The following is a 23149-nucleotide window of genomic DNA, read 5'->3' on the forward strand; positions in this document are numbered from 1 at the left end:
CCAGTAATGATAGTTTTGAAAATCTGTTAATAATTGTATTGATCATCATCATGTCTACAATACACTGTTTGTGAATTATAAAGTGCCAAGTGTTGAGAAACCTGGTCATTTTTGGATCAAACACATATAGAAACATACTCCTATAATGCAGCTAGTAATCAGCGCAAAATTGTGTTTTGACCTATACCAGGTACCCATTTGTATACCAGGTACCCATTTGTATACCAGGTACCCATTTGTATACCTGGATGGTGGAGCGAGGCAAACATGCTTGACCAAGGACACAAGAAATGATCGAACCCACGACCAGTAGTCCAACGTCCAAAACACACTGCGCCACATGCCCTATTTCATTTGATTGATTGATGTGACAACTTAAATTGCTAAGATCTCAGAAACTTCAGGTATAGCCTTATTCATGTTTTCACTAGAACATACAAATAATAATTTTGATACACAAATTTGTTGTGTGTAGTACTGTAAATAGTTTAATAAAATATATATATATAACACCCTGTATTTGACTTGACCAAATTAAACAAATATCAATTGCAATCCAGGTCATAGGTCATGGTACATTAATAAAAAATATATGGAATATATTCATACTGAGACAACTAAAAATAAAGAAAACAAATATGTATTTTTCAAGTGAGTATTTTGTTCAAAATTGTGCAATTCATATATGAAGTTAATAAATACAGTATATAGCACTATTAAAATTATTTCATTACTGTAAAATGAAAAATATTAATTTTCTCTAGCACCCTGGAGTCAAAGGTCATCTGGTTCCCCGTTCCATTGAATTTTACCATTATCACCAAGTACTGCAATCTTCCTAGCAACAAGCTCAAGTGCTGTGGGGTATGCAACATGTTCAGCTGTTTTGATTCGTTCTTGCAAGGATGCGATTGTATCATTTGACTTTACTGGTACTGTCCTTTGAACCAGTATGGCGCCTGCATCTACCTCCTCCTAAATAAAACACATTTCAATAATAAAGTCATTATAAATAGTTCAGAGCACTAAAATGTCATAAAACCAAAACCAAAATGGCTAGCATATCAATACCATCTCGCTTTTTAATGGATTTCTTCTTTTAGTCAACCCACAAAATTAAATTCTCCAGTAACTTTACCTAGTCTAGCCTCAGCGTTGGTACAATGGATGTTGTTAACAATTTGTCAGTAGCAAATTATTGGGAGGGCGGATTTTATGCGATTACAAATGCACATATGTTAAGATGAGGTTAAGCCATTCCAGAGAACTACTCTTTGTAGATATAAAACTCAACAGAAGTCAGCACTCCCAATTTGAGAAATGGAGTGGAAGAATTATAGCTGTAATAAGTCTCATTTGTGGCTTTGAGAGTGGAGTTGAAAGAATTTAGAGTTACAACCCTAGTACTACATAAGGATTGAACCCTGAACCCTGGGATTGGAAGGCAAGTACATTAATCACCAAGCTACAGCTCCACTCCCAGAATAAATATGGTACATAATATAACCAATGTTTAAGGGCCATATACAAAAATTGCACGATTGACACGTATGGGCTCAATGGAGTATTTATTTAATATCATGTGACCCACAATTATCTAATAAAATGACAAGAATCTACTCAGGTGTGTTATAACTACCATTAACTCAGTAGAGAATAGTGTAGTCATGGAGTAATGGTGTAGTTAAGTTTACTGTAGTTTTATCTAGTCAAACTCAGTAAATACAACCAAAAATCTCAATCTACTTAAATTCACTTACCTCAACAAAGTGTACCGTGCAACCACTTATTCTAACACCTGCTTCTAAGGCTAATTTCTGGGCGTGCATTCCCTTGAATGAGGGCAGTAGAGATGGGTGAATATTGATCAAACGACCATGCCATGTTCTTACAAACTCTCCACTTAGGATACGCATAAACCCTGCTAGGCAGACAAACTCTACTCCAGCCTCATTTAGAGCATCGCTTACAACCTTGTCAAATTCAACTCTTTTTTTGTACCCTTTATGACTGATAACCTATCATATAAAAATACAAAATAAACAATACTAATATCGAGTAGCAAAAAGGGGCAATGATCTTGGCCTATTTAAACTGGTCATAGATTTATTTTCTGTGCTCTTAAAATTTAAAAGCCCTCAATAAGTAAGTAAATGTATTGTCATTTGTAAATATATAATTTCAATTTCATTCCAAGGTGAATTTTAATCTACCATTTTTAACATGACTAATAATAAAACATTTTTAGAAACCAGACAAATCATTATTTATCGAAGTACCGTACCACCCTCAAACACAAGATTTGGTTTAAATGCCATTAGAGTTCACAATGTATCCTGGCTTGCAACATTTTTGGTTTGTTTAAGGTGGGCTTGATAATACATTGTGTGAGTGGAAAGAAAACCTTACTTTAGTTGGTATACCGGCTTTCTTAGCTCTCTCTAAACCTAAAACATCAGCAACATTTGAAATCACGAGTACAATTTCAGCTTCACTTGGCTTTGATGGGTTTTGTGTGCTGTTAATCAGAGCCTGTAAATTTGTTCCTTAAATTGGAAAAATAGATAATCAAAAATATAATACAAATAATGAATGTTTATGAGATGGAGAATATTTCATGAGTTGACAAATTTACTGCTCTATTTTTAATGAGGTGGAGATGACTTGAAAATAGGACAGTCAATTTGTCATCGATTCAATACAAAATATTCATTACTTGTATTATTATAACACACTTTATTCAATTTATCCACTGTAAATCATTGACGAATGCTAGGCTGGGAAGCTAGGCCATTAAAAAAAGGCAGTGCTCGAAGTTTGGACACGGAGAAGAAGTTTTTTTAGTACATAAGTTGATTTTCGAACATCATCAGTCAAACAACGTTGCATGGCAAAAATTTCTAAATATTGACATTAAAATCACTTTTCCGTTATGTTGGGCTAATGATGAATGACATGTGATGGGAAATTAACCAATCAAATTGTAAGAATACAATCAGGTGTGTTACAAAACCAACCAAGGCTCATTAACTCTGCTGTAATGTGGATACTCAAACTCACTGGCTGGAACATAACTTTCCATTACATTAATACACTTAAATGGTGTTGCTTATTCTACAACTTTTCTCCTTTGGTTTTAAGTTCAGTGACCAGTCACTTACCAGTTCCTGATATTAACACACCAACTTTTAATTTATTTGAAGGTGAAGATGACACCCCATTTTTTGGGGCACTGTTTAAGAGGGCCTCTTGCAAACCATCAATTCTTACTTGTTCACCTGTTGAAATAAGAGTATAGCATGGAAATATTAAATAATTCAATCTATTCAGTTTTATTATAGAAATTTTGAATAATTACTTTTGGGCTAAGAACAGGGCATATATGATCTGGCGCAGTGTGTTGGACGCTCGACTACTGATCGTAAGATCGAGGTTCGAATCCAAATCTCATTGCTTGTATCCTTAGGCAAGATACTTTACTTACGTTTGCCTCTCTCCACCCAGGTGTATAAATGTGTTAGATCAAGACACAACCATGCGCTTATTACTAGCTGCAGTATGGGAGTATGTTTCCATACGTGTTTGATCCAAAATGACTGGGGGAATAATGTTCAGCACTTAGAGGTTTCACAGCATTAGGCGCTATATAGATCCAGGATATTATTATTATACTATATCCCGAGACAAAGTAAAGTTATCCACATGGGCTTTAATTTGAATCACGTCTCTGAACAAAGTCAATATTTGTATATTATTACCATCACTTTCAGTTGATACAATCTTTCCTATAGTACAGCATTCTTCTCCACTTCCCTTTACCATTTGTATAACTTCTTCTGCATCAGCCTCATTAACTATAAATACCCCTCCAATACCACAATTGAATGTTCTAGCCATCTCTGATGCCTTGATTTTTCCAGCTGTAGCAATCCAGCCAAACACAGGTGGAATATTCCATTTTGATTTTAGGTGTGCACAAAGATATTTTGGTAAAACCCTTGGAATGTTTTCAAGTAAGCCTCCTCCGGTGATGTGTGCAAATGCTTTTACCTTTCCAGATCGAATTGATGGTAGAAGTGTTTTACTGTATACTTTGGTTGGCGTTAACAGACACTGACCTAAAATATGAATTTTAAAAGTATTATTTATAATGCAAAATTCAATACTGGCTGGTGATATATAATGTTCATTGTGGCTAAAGTGGTAGCCTCTTTCACACACAACTGTGATAGTGATTGTACAATCACTACTGGAAGGATCTGAAAACTGTCTTCTGTCAAGTGACTATTACAGTTAATTTCTAAAGACATGATTCAAAAAGGAAAGCATATCTAACCAGAACTTGCCTAAACTTTTTCCAGCCTCAAACGGACATGGGTCACTATATGATAGTCCCACTCTCTCAACTAGTTTTCTCACAAGACTGAAGCCATTGCTATGGATACCAGATGACGATATGCCAATGATGACATCGCCAGTCTTTATGTCTGACATTCTTGGCAGTGTCTGATCACGTTCTACTGCTCCGACTGCAAACCCTGCTAGATCATAGTCACCATCTGAATACATACCAGGCATTTCAGCTGTTTCACCACCTATAAAATAAATACATTGCATTGCATTTAGCACAAGAGTTCTGTCTACACCATCAAATGTATGATGACATCATATCACTACCATATTTGGGAACATCACACATATTTTGTTAAACTAGGATAGGCAAAACTTAGGATATTCTTGTCTAATTCCTGATTTTTATTACAGGGATACAGTGAAAAAATATATAGGGCGTGAATACTTTTATAATGTTTTAGGAATGTTTCAAGCATGATGAAACATTCAAACATGTTAAATTGTTTGCTTCTTGTTTTTTTGTGTTATTGTATAAACATTCAATCTTATCTGTTTGGTATGCTGCCACCTACTTTTATTGCTCTTTCCCAAGAGTAATTTCATTTGCATATTGGTAGTCAGGTGGCTGTATTATTGGAGGCTTTCTATTGCTTGAAGCAAGCTGTCAGAAATATGAAATAAGACAACAGCAACTGACCTAACAGTGCGCAACCACCAAGTTTGCACCCCTTGGCAACTCCACTAACAACATCCCTAGCAACAGTTACATCCAGTCTTCCACAGGCAAAGTAGTCCAGAAAGAAGAGGGCCTCTGCACCATGTGCTAAGATATCATTTACACACATGGCAACTAAATCAACTCCAACACTGTCATGCTCTCCAACACTTTGAGCTATCTGAAAAAATGCAAAAGTAGCAAATTATGGGTATAGACCAGTAATGTATAGATGAGTGTGTTTGGGGTCATTCAGTATAGGCTGGGGAGGGTACAATATAGGGCAGTTGTGAACAGGGAAATTAGAAGGTAGGCTAGGTGTGCATGGAGAAATTAGAAGTAGGCTGGGTGTGCATGGAGAAATTAGAAGGTAGGCTAGGTGTGCATGGAGAAATTAAATGTAGGCTGGGTGTGCATGGAGAAATTAGAAGGTATAGGTGTGATGGAGAAATTAGATGTAGGCTGGGTGTGTGAAGGGAAATTAGATGTAGGCTGGGAGTGTGAAGGGAAATTAGATGTAGGCTGGGAATGTGAAGGGCAATTAGATGTAGGCTGGGTGTGTTGCAATGTAATTAGATGTAGACCATGTCTGTTAATGTCTGAATCTTATGTGTTTTAAAAACTAAACTGCAACTTGTCCAACCTAATATAGTATTAATAACATACCTTTAACTTGGTGCCAACTCCATCTGTGCCAGAGATCAAAAGAGGGTCTTTATATCCAGCTGCCTTGGTATCAAACACTCCACCAAAGCCTCCAAGAACAGCACTGCAACCTTGCCTGGAAGTCCCCATTGCTAATGGCTTAATAGCATCAACTAAGCTGTTACCAGCTGCAATATTCACACCACAATCAGAGTATGTCAATCCATCAGAATTAGTCCTAATAATTACAAATATATTGGGTCTAAAAATGTTGGGGACAAAGAAATTTAAATTTAAAAGGTCGCATTAATTAAAGACAAGACTTTTCCAAATAATTCATGTTTAAACGGACACGAGTCATGTAGTCTTGTTACCAAGATAGGAAGTTGGTCTCTAGCCAATTTGCCTAGCACATACGCTCAATCTTCTCAGAATTGTCTCACAAGAACAAGTTGTAAAAACCATTCACACTGAACATTTTCAGACACACACTTCAATTAACCTAAAAATGTCTAGTGTGAATGTGTCTATTAAACCATTCTCATCATAATGTGCCACAGGTCTGACAACCATGGTGCTTAGAATGGCATATTCCTACTAAACAAAATTCAGACAACAAATAATTTCAATTAACTCACAACACACATACTTTGATGGCAGTTTTATTGTTTTAATGCATTTAGTTTTTAAAAAATAATGAAAGGTAAAAATAAAAAATACAACTTTTTTGATATGGTAGCAATTTTACAAAGTATGCAAATACAAATCAGCAATGTGTAAATCAGGAATTTCTTAACCACCTGTATTTAAATCAACAATGTCTGAATCAGCTGTATGTAAATCGGCAATATGTAAATAAGGAATGTCTTAGCAGCATTTTTATGATTTCCCAATGCGTTCCTACCTGCTTAGAAAGTCACAGCCCTTCTTTGCAATATCTTTTCTGAATATAGCACCATCAAATTCTATTGTTTCAGCACCATTGAGAGCCTTCATAGCTGCTGAGGGCAAATCTACTGCTTTTGCAACAGTTGCTAGTACACGACCTCCAGATGTAACTATTTTGTTGTCCTTTACTGCAGTGCCTGCATGAAAAACTATCTGTCCCAATTCTTTTTCTGTTTTTTCAATTCCTGAAAGATTACAACAAAATTGTTGTACAAAATTAGTAGATGCAGAATTATGTAAGTTGGAACTTATAAATATAAAGCTCTATCTAAACTATCAAACTTTATGTGACAAAAAATGTCATGTGCCCAATACATGGACATGATGATGCGATATCATTACCATATTTGGGCACATCATACTAGTTGATAGTGTAGACAGAGCTTAAAATAACGTTTTCATAAAATATGGTCAAACATGTGTAACGTAAAAGTATCAGTATTTATGTAACTGTTTACAATGTCAGAAGGGGAATAAATACTTAGAACAGCTGGTGTGATTCACTATCAGTTGGTTGTATATTTTAATGATATCACTATACATGTTTTGTTACTTATTTAACAGTATTCACAAAGTGAATATTTGTTACCTAGAAATTTGTTAAATATAGAAAATAAGTCCCCATTCTGATCATTTTTACTGTCCTGTTTGTATACTATTCTGTTGAGATATACTTTGCTTTGCCTCTAAAATTCTATAGGCCTGGTGGGATAAAATAGAGCCAGGGTTAGACAGGTATTCCTTTTAACTCTGGAAGCTATAGAATAATTTTGGCCCTGAAATGCATGCACAAGTTTCATATTCCTGTACTAGAAACCACTTTGGTAAGGAACCTAACCATACTTCCAATATAGTACTCTCAATTCAAGTTGATGGAGAATATTCTAGTGTTCTAAAAGTCATACGTTCCTATGTTTGCTTTATATCTTTAAAACAATGATGAAATTCAACTTCAAAATAAAAAGACCTAAACTACTGACTAATCTGTCTATTCGTATAACAGCTAGTACATTACATTTAACAAACCCGTAGATACCTTTGACTTCCATTCCTTTCTTATATGACCCTGGATAACCTCCACTGGCCATCACCACAGCAACAGCACTTTGGTTTTCATGGAAAGTAACAAGGTCAGGGGTCAGATTGCCATTGACACATGCCTTCATTATAGGGTATAGATCACTTTTTAACATTATCATTAGCACTTGTGTTTCTGGATCTCCAAACCGACAATTAAACTCTAGAACTTTTGGTCCGTCGCTGGTCATCATGATTCCAGCATATAGGACACCTATCAAGACACAAAATGAAAATTACTTAATGCCTATGTTCCATACAATAAAACTTTAGTTCTGAAATAAATTTTACAGTAGGTCAATAATAGCATACTGAAATATTTTAATGTAAATTATCTGAATGGGACATTTTTGCATTATTATGGATATACTTGTGCTACTGGAAAATTATTCATACTGCATTGCAGTTTATGCTCTAGGAACTGGGAGAGAGGTAAATTGACTTGACACCTTGGTATGTTTCTTTCTTGTAGCACACTTTGAACCCACCTATTCTTCCATTATCTATTTTAATTGTTATGCAGAGTGTTAAAAAATTAAACATTGTATGATAGAATAATCTCACACTCTCTTCCCTAAAGTGGGGCAGCCCAAACATTAAAATTAACAATATTTCATACTTACCTACATAATTTCTTTGTTCTTGCCTCATACCATCCACTGCCTTTTTCAAAACTTTATCATTTATTTGTTTTAAATACGTAGATGAGATCTAGGGACAATAATAATTTTGATATAAGTAAGCAGTATTATACAAAATGAAAATTCAGTTCATGATTTAAAAAAGTGTTGAAGAATTTCAAATCCATCTAGTCTGTATTTGGTCTTGTATTTTGTCATGTATTTCGGGACATGTGGACAAGGTTTACTGTCCTATCAGATAGGTAGTAATCCTCCTGACGCATGGGCTATTTTGTGAACTAGTTTATTGGGGTAACATCATACTCATCTTAAATGCACACAAGCAAACTGTGTAATCTGGACCTGCTGTTTATAGTTCTTATGCGAGAAGACTTGTTCCACCACAAGAAATAGGAATATGTTGGCCTCGAACCCATGCTGATGATAATTGTTTGTTCTTTAAGTACAGTAAACGGCGCCCCTGTCTTAAGTGCTCGGCCATTTGACTCACTCAATAACACTTTGACTATGTCGGGATGCAACTATTTATACACGCACCTGTGGGCATGGGCAGTATGCCCCCATGCCGCCTGTATTTGGTCCATTGTCACCATCCAACAACCTCTTATGATCCTGGGCTGGAGGCATAGCAACCATGTTTTTACCATCTGTAAATGCTAAAACCTATTAAAACAAAAAAAGTATTTTTAACCACTTAAATATGTCATATTATTATGTTATAACCCAATTTCAAAAAAATCATCTTTCCTTTTTTATTATGGATGCAATTCTTGTTATATTTTAAAACGTTCTATTTACTGTACGAATTTAATTTGTCCAATCTCTTATTCCCCCATTCTGTTTCTCCCAGTTTTTGGCTCCAAATTTCTTATTCGTTTAAACTATCAATCAAAAGTTGAAATATGGACTTGTCAAAACCAAAAATAATGTTTTGTGACATCATAAATATTAAAGAAATGAAACTTACTGAGCATTCTTCACCTTCAAGTAATTCTTCAATCACAATTGTATCACCAGCGTTTCCAAATACTTTATCCTACAAACAAAAAACTACACAGATAAAGTAATCAAACGATTGACAATCAATTAAATTGAAATTAAACGGTAGTTTCAGATTGACTTGAGTGGTTAACCCTGTGCTCAATACCTGCATCATGTCCTTTACTGCCTGGCAGGCTTCATCGTTACTACTTGCTACAACCACACCCTTCCCAGCAGCTAGGCCACTAGCTTTCACGACAAGAGCTTTGTAAGGAGCACAGAAAAATGAATACCACATTTACAAATTATACACTTTTCTTTTCCAACAAACTTTAATTGGCAAATAGAGCAATACAAAATATTACCATGAGGTATCTAAACATTGTGAAGATAAAATAATGTAAAAACATCTTTACATTATTAAAGCAAGGATGGAACAATTTTTCCAATGTTTTTATTTCCCTAATTTTTACTCACTAAATGACTAAAAGTCAGTTGTCACCCTATTAGCAAGGGGTTTACAAGTTCAAATCTGCAGAGAGGACATTTTATTGTGCAGATTGTTAACAGAACTAAGTATAGTACTCCCAATTTATAATAATAATCATGTTCACATTATACACTTTTTGTTAACAGTAAAAGCTGTAAACACAGGCAGCGCTCTCATAACATAAAGGGTACTAACTTTGATCAGTGTATCACATGGATGGAATCAGTTTAGGAACCCTAAGTGGCCCTCTGGCGTTTTTCAACAAATGTTAATGACTGTTCTTCTGGGCACTGCTTAGGGGCCATAAGTGCTCATCCACTGGGTGGAAGTACAGTACCTTTTGAAATAAATACCTGTTAATATGCTGACAAGCATCTTCAGCATTTGTAAAGGATTTCCATCGAGCCGTTGGTATATTGTGTCTGTCCATGAAGCCCTTAGCAAACTCTTTGCTAGCCTCAATATCAGCAGCCAGTTTAGATGGTCCAAAGCAAGCAATGCCAGCCTCATTCAACACATCTGCTATACCAGCAGCAAGAGGAACTTCTGGTCCAACAGCTACTAGGCTTACTTTGTTCAGGACACACCACTTAGCCAGCTTTTGATAGTCTGATACTGGAACATCTTGGCCTGAAAATTCAAGATTATAGTGGGTGAAATGAAGGACATTTCATGTGACAATAAATGAAAGGTTTGATTTGGATTTAGGAACGCAAGTGATTTGACCAATCCCAAGCGATGGATTATTGAAACTGCCACTTGTCATTGGTCAACTGGTTTGCATTGTGTCCTACAGTAGTGGGAGTCAAGCTTTAAAACACTAAGATTTGAGAGAACATGGTGAACATATCTCTAGTCATTGCTGCATTCTGCACTATAGATACCCAATAAATTTGGCACTTTGAAAACAAATTTAACTGGTTATTTTACATTAACTGTTCCATTTCTGCTGCAAAAAAAATGGAGTAATTTATTCACACTATTTTTCAAGGTGAGTGTTAGATGAAAATAAAGTAAGGTAGAAGGAAGGAGCCCTGTGAAGATTCACAAATTTTAGTTTCTTCTACAATTCATTTCTAAAAGAAAATAACCAAAACAAATTATAAAGTTTAGATTCCTACCAGCATTTGATGTTTTAGCAAGATTTAACGTTCCTGCATTGCCAGGTGCCACAATGATTTCAGACACATCTGGTGATTGTGAAAGCTTCCAAGCTATTGCATGCTCTCTGCCTCCACTACCCAGTAATAAAACCTTGTCTCCCATCTCTGTAAAAAAAATTTTTTAAATTAAACTGTAATCACAGAAACTAAGTCAGATGACCAAATACAACCTCTGTATTGCTAGCTGATCATTCCAATTTAAGGTTGCCTAAAGTATTTCAGCTGTTGGTATGCACATTGTCTGCTTATTATGGCATATTTTGTGCTGGTTTATTGTGCGTATGGTTTCGGTAAATAAATATAAATTGCTAGTTTTATGCAGTAGTTTTATTTCACACACTTATATCACATGAGATGTGTCTGCAACTTGATTCCAAATTGTTTGATATATTTTTGAACATGAAAACAACTTACCACAATTAGGGAAACACTTAATGTGTTTAAGTCCGCAGAAATGTATTTTTTTATTTTATTCATAGGTAAATGTGACCCATTGCAAACACATCACTGTTTCTCTCTGTGCTCTCACACAAAAAACAAGAAAATATCAAATAATTTTATACTTTCGTTAGTGTTTTTTTTAAATAATTTGTCAGAGTACTTTTATCAGGGAAGAGTGTGCTTTTATTATACTTACCCATGCAAATTAGTATATAATTTTACATTAATAAGGAATAAGAAGACCGTGCAGATTTATAAATTTGAACTCTGCAAGTTATTTGATTTTCTAAATTCACACATAATTTTAATTGATTTCTCTTAATTGCTTCGTTTATATTTATTCATTGTTTTATTTAAATGTTAATATTTATTTATAAATTATATATGCCAGCCTTTTTCACGAAACGGAAGACATCTTCGGTCGGTAACAAACAATAATGATATTTTTAATCATACAGATGTAGGCCTAGGTTAATCACTTATAAACATTTTACAGTAAAAATTTAGTCCACAAGACTGTCCGAAGTTTTAATTAAGTAACTTGTTCTCCGAAAATATGCTGTTACACTTCCTAAGACTTAAGTATTTTATTTATTTCAATTTAATTTTTTATTTTTTTTTGTTATTATTATCTTCGATGAAACGGGACCGAAACGTTCCTGATTGAATTGATAATCGGATTCAATTGATAATCAGCTTCCAGGAAGACGACCAGCCTAAATAGGCCTAACTATTTCATACATCTAGCCTATAGTACTGTAGGCCACTACCCTACTACTACAGTAGGCTAGCCTAGGCTCTAGCTAGGCCTACCAAATTACGTAGGCTACTCCAGAGGGCCGGCCCTAGGCCCTAGCTACTCTACTACTAGGCCTAGTCTCTAGGCCTACTAGGCCTACTCTAGCCTGGCCCTAGTAGGCCTAGACTAGAGGCTAGTCTAGATAGTAGGCCTAGCAAAGAAAACAATGACATCTTACCGAAAAAGAGTATTACAAAAAAGTTAACAACAACAAGAAGCAGCAAGGATGGATTATACAACCACCATGCACGCACGCACATGTGGAATGGAATTCTGATCCCGCGTGTGTTTTGGACCTGTGGTGGCGTTTCATTATTATGGAACGCGATTGTCGCATTATGAAGTTACAGATTTAATTATAAGCAAGGCACTAAGAAATGTATGGGAACCAATGTATGTACCAAATAAGTTTAGTTAATGCTAAATGGAAGTGGATTAACCATGACAAAGAATTATTGTACAAATCTGTCTATCTGTCTGTCTGTCTGCCTGTCTATCTGTCTGTTTATCTATCAACGATAAATTTACATTTTTGGCATAAAGATAAATAGTCGACTCTATGATGAAGCTATAGAAGAACCGTTGATAAAAATAATTGGTGAAATATACAGTATACACATTTTAATATACATATTTCAAATTGTACTGTACAGATAATTGAAAATGTTGCAGAAATTAAAACAGTTTTATGAAATAAAATCAAGCTAAATTCTTATACAATAAAAATGTAAATCAACAACACGGCCTTTGATGATATAACAAACAAAAAGAGTGAAATAAGTTTTTGAGGTGTCAACGTCAAAATACAAAATATATTCAAAACAACGAAAGGTTCTTTCCATTAATCCATATTGATGTCTAGCCTCAACACATTTATCTTTTTTTTAGTTGTGTACTTGTCTACAATGACGCATGTGTATTTTTAGATCACACAGTGTTTTATGTTATATAGCGTCATCCAAACCACATGAATATTTATAGTGTGTTAAAAAAATCTATTTCAATTGAGATTATTTTAAATGACCAGGTATAACCCTCGGTATCTATTAAAATTGATAAGTTGTAAAATCAATTCTCAAAAACGTAGCAAGTAAGTACTTGTCAACTGGTTTAACCAAAAAGTTAACATTGATTTATTTAATTGTAAAATCAAAATAAGCGAGGGTAATTTACTACCTTATAAGTTGTTATAACTGCAACTTTATAACTAACTAATGACACTGTTTACCTGTGACTTTAAGATTTAATGTACATAAATAAGATCATTAGAGTTATTCAGGTTGCCTGACTGTCGGTTCCGCCTCATGCTCTAACGTAAGGCCTCTTCGTTACGATATGATAATACCGTAACGATGCTCGTCTTCCGTTAATGGCAGTCCGTTCCGAATTTTCAGGTGACACGTCTTGTATGACTCGAAATGGGTTCTGATCTTTAGTTTCAATACCGGTGGTTAAGAGACCAGAGAACGCTTGCCGTTACGAGCATACCAGTAGTGTGAACATTTAAAAGGGAAACCCCTCTTTTACTTGTAGTGATGATACAATAATATACAGTACATACAATATGATATAATCGAATTCCAAACAGAAATGAAACGTTCTCGTTTAAATGTCATAGAAGTCGGTAAAGAACAACTTGATTAATTTGGAAGAGTTAGGTGTAAAACTAAACCATGGGCCATAAATGGTTAAGCTATTAAGTACTGTCAAGTAGCATTTCTTATAATTGTCTGACCCCTCTATTTTTTGTTGATTTATTTTGTTTTATTACAGGGAATCTCTTCCCTGGTTATTATGTGATTTGGGCTTTCCTCTGTTTTGATTGTCAGGTGGTGTGTTCTTGTTGCAACGTTTTAAAATAATCCTTTCAGATTTATATGTTACATAATTATATCGTAAATTCAATTTTAGTCCAACTTTTATTGACAAATATATCATTAAACCTATATGAATAAATCTAAAAACCGAAAAGGCCATACGTACGAAAGTATAACATTATAAGTAACGTAATAATATATAAATAATAATAATCAGGTGAAGTAGGCTTGCTTATCTACGCATGCGTATCATGAGAGCTCATAATGGTCTATTGACTTATTCTCGATCAATTCCGTATTAGAATTTCCTGATATTATTTTTAGATCGCATTGTTTCCTTTCATTCGCATTCATTCCTTTCAATGTTAGATGATGTCATCATAGTTACACGTGATCCGATTAAATGTCATGAATATGTACGATTATTTAAAAATGAACGTTAATCGAAATAATTATTTAAATGACCAGAAAGACATGAAAGAAATATACAATATATTAAAATGTGTATTATTATATAATTTGCGATTATAATTAACATAAGCGTATTGTTTGATAATTATTGTCACCGCTTTTTTGTGAAATTAATATTCATTGCGGTTAAATAAGATCATCAGTGTTTGTAAGGTTTAATAGTAATATCTCATCAGTGGTTTCTTCGCTACAATGTACAGTACTTCGTTCGTTGCGAGTATTGTGCTGTTCTTCCTAACGTTATTTAGATAGCGTTTGGAGAAGAGCATTGGGTAACGAAGTAACTGCTAAAAGGTGAGGAAACCTCCTCCTTTTTCATTTTTAAATCTCTCATTCTGTAATTATGTTGAATTTAATGGTATGTTTTTTGATCTCCAACTTAATTTAGGCCTAAAGCGTTATATTACAAAATATGCTTACAAGTTTCAATTACAAAATATTTATTTATTTTCATAAGATACATCATTATGGAATAACAAAAATGAGAGTTTTTAAGAAAGTATAGAATGCACTTTAATATGTTGGAGAAACTGAAATAAGCATAGACGGCTTTGAGGCTAATTCCACCAGAAAAAAACCAATCAAAAAGTATATAAAAATAAACATTTCAAGAGTAGTCAAAAAATAAATAAATAATGAAAAAATAAATAAAGGAAAAAAAACAAGAATAAGTAACAGAAATTGGTAAGCTACATACACAAGCATACAGAACAAAATCACATCGTTTCGAATCAATTTAGCGTGATGCTGTTAGCCATCGCTGGTACCATGTTTCACCAATGATGTTGACACCAGGTTTTCAATTACGATACCGTACAGTAGTGTGAACAACCGTGAATATGTCTACAACAAATCGAAATTTTATGTTTGTTGATTAGTTGTCAAGGGGTGATATTAACACGTTTTAGTAGTTGCTCAGTTAAAATGCAGAAGGTGATAACTAAATGAAATACTACTTCCATGGCGGTAGGCCTACGTAATTTCTCATTAATTTTCTGGGCCACTCTTGATCCATTTGTTTCTTTTTTTACGCGCTGCATGTTGTTATTTGATTTGGTCTTTTCTATGTTTTGATTGTCAGGTGTGTTATCTTGTTACCACTTTTTCAAATCATTCAAATTGATATCATGTAAGCCTAACATTTTATCGTAATTCAGTATTACTTTGATTACAAATACACCATTAGTATATTAGTATATTAGGCCTAGGCCCATGAGTGAGTTGAGAGATGAAGCAAGTTATCGTGTCGATAGTATACAGACCAACAAGACCATTAGTATGCACGAAAGTAACATAATTAGGCTATAATAAAGATAATGATGACGATGACGATGATGATGGTAATAATAATTGGAGTATTTATAATAGTCTCTAAATCATGATGAGAGCCTATGTACGGTCCATTGATTTTAAATAGCACGCCTTTTTCTTGATCAATACCTGTAGGCCTATTGGAATTTCCCTAGTATTATTTTTTATTTTTAGCTCACATTGTTCATGTTCATTTACCCGGCAAAAATGTATGAATATGTATGATTTGCATACAAGTTAATTTCAATCAAAACAATATTTAAAGTATTTATAATTTAAAAAAAAATATGATAGCTAATTACAAAATGTAATGCTTAATCAAAACATTCAAAGTAACTGGCCAACAAGATATTTTGCAAATACTGTCACTGTTTTGTGGTGAATTTAATATTTCTTGTATATAAATAAAATCACCGAGTATCACTATAGTGCCTGACACATCGTTATGAAACGTACCTTAAATAAAGGTTGTTTCGTTACGATATGACGATAGCGTAACGAAACCAGTGTTCTTTAAGGTACGCCTTCATAACGATGTGTCAGGAGACAAAAAAAAAAACAAACAAGGAGAACTTCCTTTTTTTAAACGGGGATTCTGTTTGCAGCAAAATCTTTGCCCTGCCAAAAAGGATGCAGAGACAAGGGCAAATAAGGCAAACTTCGGGCCTTTTAAAATTATTACACCAATGTAAACATAATCAACGTTTTGTATCGAATATCCAAATTTAACATGCGCATGTAGACGATGGTTCTCGGAATGATAATGACTCGGCTAAAAAAGTTTTAGAATTTAGAATTTTCGGTCGGTTACCATTATTGAAATGCTTGATATTCGTAAAACTAAACCTACTAACCTGTTTCACAGTGTCTTAGATGATTATTAACATTTTAAAGTATGGTTTTTATTGTTTGGTGGGGCCCTTATATGGTGGGGGTGGGGAGGTGGAGTTAATTTGAGGGAGGAGCGTATTCGAGGGATACGTTTAATGTTTTAGTTTTAATAATAGGATAACATTTATAATCAAAAAAATCCTCTAGTAGGCCTATATATGAAAAGTTGTAAAAAAGAATAATAATAATGCTTGGTAAATTGTAGATAACAGTCCGATGAATTCTACTACAAATAGTATAATTATAATTAAATATAATACAATATTGTGTGTATAAATGTGGATGGGCGTTTATTAGATTGTGGGGTGGGGGTGGAGAGTGGTGTTGGTCGGCTATTTTAAGTGATGTGTTATTGGGGAGGTGTTCCGGGCATTTATTCAAATATATACCATCCTAATTGTTGTAATTATTACATTATTCCGCGACACAGTGGGCCGTTTCGGCCTAAGAAGGAAAACGTTTTAGACGGCTTGCAACATGGGCAGAAATCTCTCAGGGTCCTAATAGTAGGGCGGCCAATGTGAGCTTTTTCATCATGGGGGGCATTTTCTGTTAATAGCAGGCAACCATGTGGAATATATCCCTTATGGGATGACAAAAAAGATAGGGGTGGATGCCGCTCTCAAATTTCAGGTCAAAGGTCATTTTCAAGGTTATAAGGTCAAATATGGTAAAATAGAGGTTTAAGCTGTTTTCAACAACATATAAGCTAATTAAAAGAAATGTAACCATTATTGGATCATTATTGACATATTGCTGCAGATGGTGAAGTTCATCAATTTTTCAACTTACAAGTTTAAAGGTCATTTTCAAGGTCATAAGGTCAAATAGAGCACAGACCTGTTAATTATCGGTATTAATAATTGAAATAAATATAATTTTCATGATAGCTGGGCTGATGGTTATAGTGTGGTGTCAAAAAGACCAGAATTGTACTGGGAAGATTTTAAACTTTTTGAGTCACTCCTTGTGGGTTGAGAGTAATGGGCGGCATGGGCACATGCCAATATTCGAAATTTTTCTGGGATGGAAGTAGGTAACGCTCTGAGGTGGGTATTTCTTCAAGCACTGGCCATATGGGTAATGGCAAACGATTGAATCACAACCACATGCATGCTTTCTGTAACAACTTCATCTGGCTCTTTAGTTTACATACACATGTAACAAGTTCCAAACTGACAACTGGGTTAGGGGCTTCCAAACGACCCGATTCATTTAGGCCACATACTGATCTCTGCCTGATAGTTGGCTCGTATGTTTAGGTTCTATGATGTCTGTATTCACCATAGGTGATTTTTTTTTTAATTTTAAGTGTTTCCCGAAGTAGAAATACAGGTACTTAAATATTTATTGAGTGAAGTGAAATACTTAATATTTAAGGGAAATATATATCACTATTGTTAATGGTATATGGTCACTGAGTCTAGATGGAGGTAGCACCAAAGAGTAGTCTGTTATTATACAGTTATCTGCTCAAGAGTACCATATATTTGGCAATATTAAACTTTAGTGTACACTGTACGTGGAAAGTCTTAATCTTAATCAATTCCATTTACAAGGAGTGGATGCGTTACAAATGATTTCCAGTATGACCTCTTCCCATAACCAGCAAATAATGACGTGCTGCAACCTGTAATGGCATGGAAGCTGGTTAGATTATTCTTAATAGGTTTTCAGCCACTTTATTGTTCACTATACCAGACATCGTCCATACTTTTGAAGGCTACTGTTACAAAGTGCATATCATTATTAACATCAACTTTCATGTATAATTGCAAGCTCTTTGTTATTGACATAAAGAATGTCTAAAAACTGTGTGATATTTGTTCTCCTCCAAACCGAGTGTGGCCCAAAACACATACGGAAGTACAGATTAGTACATTGGGACTATCCTTTCAATCGTGTCACTGCTTTTATCCACCCCTTTCCAATGTAATGATCAAATACAACAAAATGGCGAAATATCTAGGTAACTTGCATAAATACTTGCATAGTCACCAAATGTTTACAGCCATGTTTACTGCATCCTATAGTGCATGGCCATCATGTTTTTACTGTAAGTTTTCTTCTGGAACATCTGTGGGTATTTCAACGCCATCCATCAAGATATGTGAAGTCATATTTGGTTAAAGATATTAAAATTGGGCTATGATCATACTCCATTGGTTGATCAGCAGATTTTCTGTCAGTTTTTATATACTTTATCGAAACAGTTGCCTTATAGAAATCCGCAAAGGTTTAGAGCGATGCTTTCTCAGTGGCTCATGAAGTTCTAAGTTCTACTGTTTTTTTTCTTTCAATAAGTTGTTACTTTAAATATAAGATCTTCCTTATCATCTGTCAGTTCGAAAGAATATTGTGTATTATGTGTGATTCGTGATCAGTCTGACCATGTCATGCAGAACCTATCAATGAATTACAGCGTTTCTTGTTATACCAATGATTCTATTTTGAATTGATCAGTCATCCACTCAGTGTTTAGAATATTGGTTCTGATAGTTTAGATAGGTAAATTTGTTTACCCTTTTAACCTCATTTCTACAACAAATCCAATCGGTTTTTAAATGTGTTGGTGGTTTCAGAAATGACGACTTTGGTTGGCAAACTATTAAAATATATAATTACTAATTGTGAAAAAGTGGATCTCCTATCAGTCCTTTGTGAAATTTAGGTTTAAAAAGTCTAAGCTGATGTCCTCGTGTATTTCTGCTTAGATTGCATCTTATTTGAAGGAAGTCTTCCTTGGCTACACCCTCGAAATCTTTTGAAAATTTTCAATCAAGTCACCATGAATTCGTCTGTCATACAAGAAACTTTAAACGATCTTCATATGAATAAGAATGGATAGCTGGAATTTGATTTGTCGCATGACGTTGTCCTCTTCAAGTGCGTTTACTTTTTGGGAGAAATGGATTTCATACCTGGACACAGTACGTAACGTAATGTTTGTATAACGTTAAAACCGTCTTTATCCATGTGTATAAAGGACTTCTTAATTACTTAAATTGTTTTATATTTGTTATCACCGTCAGCCATGATAGCATAGATGCGAAGGCCTCAAAAAGAAGTCCCCAATTACCACTCCTTCCAACCTTGATAAAGTCCAATAGTTAGAGTTTTTAAAAACAAAGACTCGATACCCAGGCTTCTCTTTCGAGATTTCTTGAAACAACAAACTTCAATAAAAACTTGTATCATTGAAATAATGAAAAAAATGTTTAAATAATTACATTATAGGGGGTCTCTGACCCAAACAAAAACATCTCGACATTAGGTCATATAGGGGGTCTCTGTTTTCGAAATTTTTCTAAAAACAAATTTCTAAATATTATTACATTATTATAGGCAATATTAATAATTTTTCTAAAAACAAATTTCTAAATATTACTGTATTACATTATTATAGGTAATATTAATATTATAGTAAAAGACCAATCTTTTGGCACATATGGCGTTTCATACATATAACACTTGACCTATTTTTTCCCGACAAAAATCAAAACGATGACTGGTGGACAACATGAAAAAGACAAATTTACAACAGACTGGGAAAAGCCTATTTAAAAACTGTGTGTACTTTACAGAAATATGTGAAAACAACATTTTGAGAAAATGACACTTTTATATTTAATTTCCTATGTTTTTATGTGTAAAATTAAATGTTTATCTCATAATTACTATAATATGAAGCATCAGTTGATCTTCAGATATACCTTTTTGGATAGATCTGATGATTTAGATGATTTTCTGTGAATAAAAAAAAATCCTATATTTTGACCTTGTTTGACCTCTTGACCACATAAACTGACCTTAAAACCCAAAACTGAAGATGGCATCCACCCCTATCGTTTTTGTCATCCCACAAAGGATACATTCAACATGGTTGCCTGCTATTAACAAAAAATGCCCCCCAAACTTTTTATAGAGGACTTTTGTGTATTTGGCCTCTCTACTATAACGGGACACAGATAGCGCACAGTTATACAGTCCTGCCAGCTTACTCAACAACTCGGCTATCAGGGTTTCACTCGATTTCAAACGAAAAGTCTTATCATCAGTTCTCTCGATGTAATTTTATATACTATTCCCCACAGTATACTCTGATGCTTTATGAAATTTATATATAGGCCTAGATTCATGGAATGGAAATATTGAATGTATATTACCAATACTCTTTTGTCACGCATGCGTATCATATCATTGGCTTGAGTATTCTTATCCGTATTGGAAATTTCTGATGTTATTTTTAGATTACAATGATTTGATCGTTATTAATTCATGAATATGTATAATTTGTTTAAACATGTATGTGTTAATCATCGAAATCATATCATCTAAATGGCCAGAAACATGTTTTGATACAAAATACATTAAAATGTATAAACACTTAATCAAATAATAAAATAATGTCAAATAAATGTATTGTTTGATAATTAATAATTGTTGTCACTGCTTTGTTGTAACTTTAATATTCATTGTGTTTAAATAATAGCATCATTGTTGCGTAAATTGTGCTATAGCCTTCTTTCGTTGGTGGTTTCTTCGTTAATGTTGCACAGTACTTCGTTCCTTACGGATATTGTGCTGTTCTTCCTAACGTTATTTACATAGCGTTTGGAGAAGAGCATTGGGTAACGAAGTAACTGCTAAAAGACGAAGAATTTCCCTTTTTTTTCAACCACAGGATTATGTATGTCTACACACATAGTTGAATGGTATGTTTCAGATGTTTGGTATAAAAATAAAAGGTTCAAAGGAAACCCTTCTTCCTTTTATTTTTCAACGGTGATTCTGTTTGCAGCAAAATATTTACCCTGCCAAAAATGATGCAGAGATGGTATCCAAGACAGAGCAAATATGGCAAAGGCCTTTTGAAGTTTTCAAAGTATTACTGCAATATAAACATAGGCCTAATAAACTTTTTGTATCGAATATACACATTTAACACGCGCATCATCAGTACGTGATATGATTAGTTACATATATTAAAAAAATAAGATCCTGTTATAAGATTACATTAATGTTTACTGTTGAAATATTGAATGTGATCAGGATAGCATATGTATTTCATCTCTTCCTCAAAGTCACCGTAACGGCATGTAATCATGCAGTTAAAATACATAAATAACTCGTCGGGTCTATTGACTTCAGTATTCTAATACCGTATTGAAAATTTCTCATGTTATTTTTAGATCAAATTGTTCAATATTGGATTGTGCTATCAATACATGTGACCCAGTAAAAGCTCATGAATATGTATGATTTGTTTAAAAATATATGTTAATCGAAATAATATCATCTAAATAACAAGAGAGACATATTATTATTAATTATCAAGTAATATAACATAAACTTATATTGTGTTATAATTATTGTCACTGTTTTCACAAATGTTAGTTGTGTAGAAATAGTTTGCTAATTTATATTAAATATATGTGAAAAAATGTTGCATACTTTTGTCAAATCAAATTGATATATAACATTTGAATTCAATAGTTTCTGTATACAGTAGCTCAATGTATATTGTACTGTGTGTTATTTTGAATGTAAAACCAAATTAATGGTAGATGAAAAAAAATATCACGATTGTAGTACAGAATAACTATTTTTGTTTTATGTTTTTTAAATTGTTAACTTTTTTTTAATAACTTTTTTTCTGCAGTATTTGAAAGTACACATTATTATAATTATTTAATAATCATTTTAATTATTTTCATAGTAATATTTTTTGTTGAATGAAAATTGTTTTTCCAATATAAAATCCCTAAATCTCCTGAATGAAATTAATTAATTTTGTTTGTATTGATATATGACTGTATAGTGTAATCGATTGATTTACAGCTAAGACATCCACCACCCCTCCTCCATCTTGCGTCACACGTAGCGGGGGCGGCGTCCTAACACGTAGCGGTTGCGCGTTGTTGGCATGGACGCCTTGTACGCCCGTCGATGTTACTACGATACAGAACGCATTCGCCATATCAACGAAACATAACAGAAACGCCCAGAAAACTATTGGAAATCTTTTCGGAAAGTTGTATTGATTTCATATCTCGTATTGTATCTATATTAATTACAAATGGGTAATCCTTTGACCTTATGTCAACGCAACTCAGTTGAGGAATTCGTTGCGGATAATCGCGAAGAATTTAATTCGCAAGACGGAAGTAGTGTTGATCCTCCAAATGTCCCGGTAGTGGTCATCGAAAGTTCTGAATTTAAGAACACGACAGATGTAACTGCGTTGACAATTGACACAGATAATCTGTCGGGTACTAAGAATGGGAAAGACACTAAAAAGAAGTCTAAATCATGTTTGGCCAGACTTCGACGATCACTGAAGAAGTCGAAGAGAGTCGGACATGATAATGATGATGCTACCGCCGATGCTACAAAAATCAAAGAC

General features: G+C 34.0%; 1 protein-coding gene across 1 annotated transcript; it reads right to left on the reverse strand.

The window, feature by feature from the left end:
* Positions 1-477: 477 nt before the first annotated feature.
* LOC144849176 (trifunctional purine biosynthetic protein adenosine-3-like) lies at positions 478-12523 on the reverse strand. The gene is made up of 17 exons (XM_078706206.1): positions 12432-12523; positions 10972-11118; positions 10204-10480; positions 9527-9638; positions 9347-9415; positions 8917-9042; positions 8362-8449; positions 7698-7952; positions 6618-6846; positions 5735-5951; positions 5051-5249; positions 4347-4595; positions 3759-4118; positions 3162-3278; positions 2410-2546; positions 1761-2018; positions 478-975 (listed from the first exon to the last, which is right to left on the reverse strand). Exons 1-17 carry the CDS (start codon positions 12511-12513, stop codon positions 775-777), a joined length of 3123 nt encoding a protein of 1040 aa, XP_078562332.1. The 5' UTR covers positions 12514-12523; the 3' UTR covers positions 478-774.
* Positions 12524-23149: the final 10626 nt, after the last annotated feature.

The sequence above is a fragment of the Antedon bifida genome, chromosome 7, assembly GCF_963402885.1.
Source record: "Antedon bifida chromosome 7, ecAntBifi1.1, whole genome shotgun sequence".
Lineage (NCBI taxonomy): Eukaryota > Metazoa > Echinodermata > Crinoidea > Comatulida > Antedonidae > Antedon > Antedon bifida.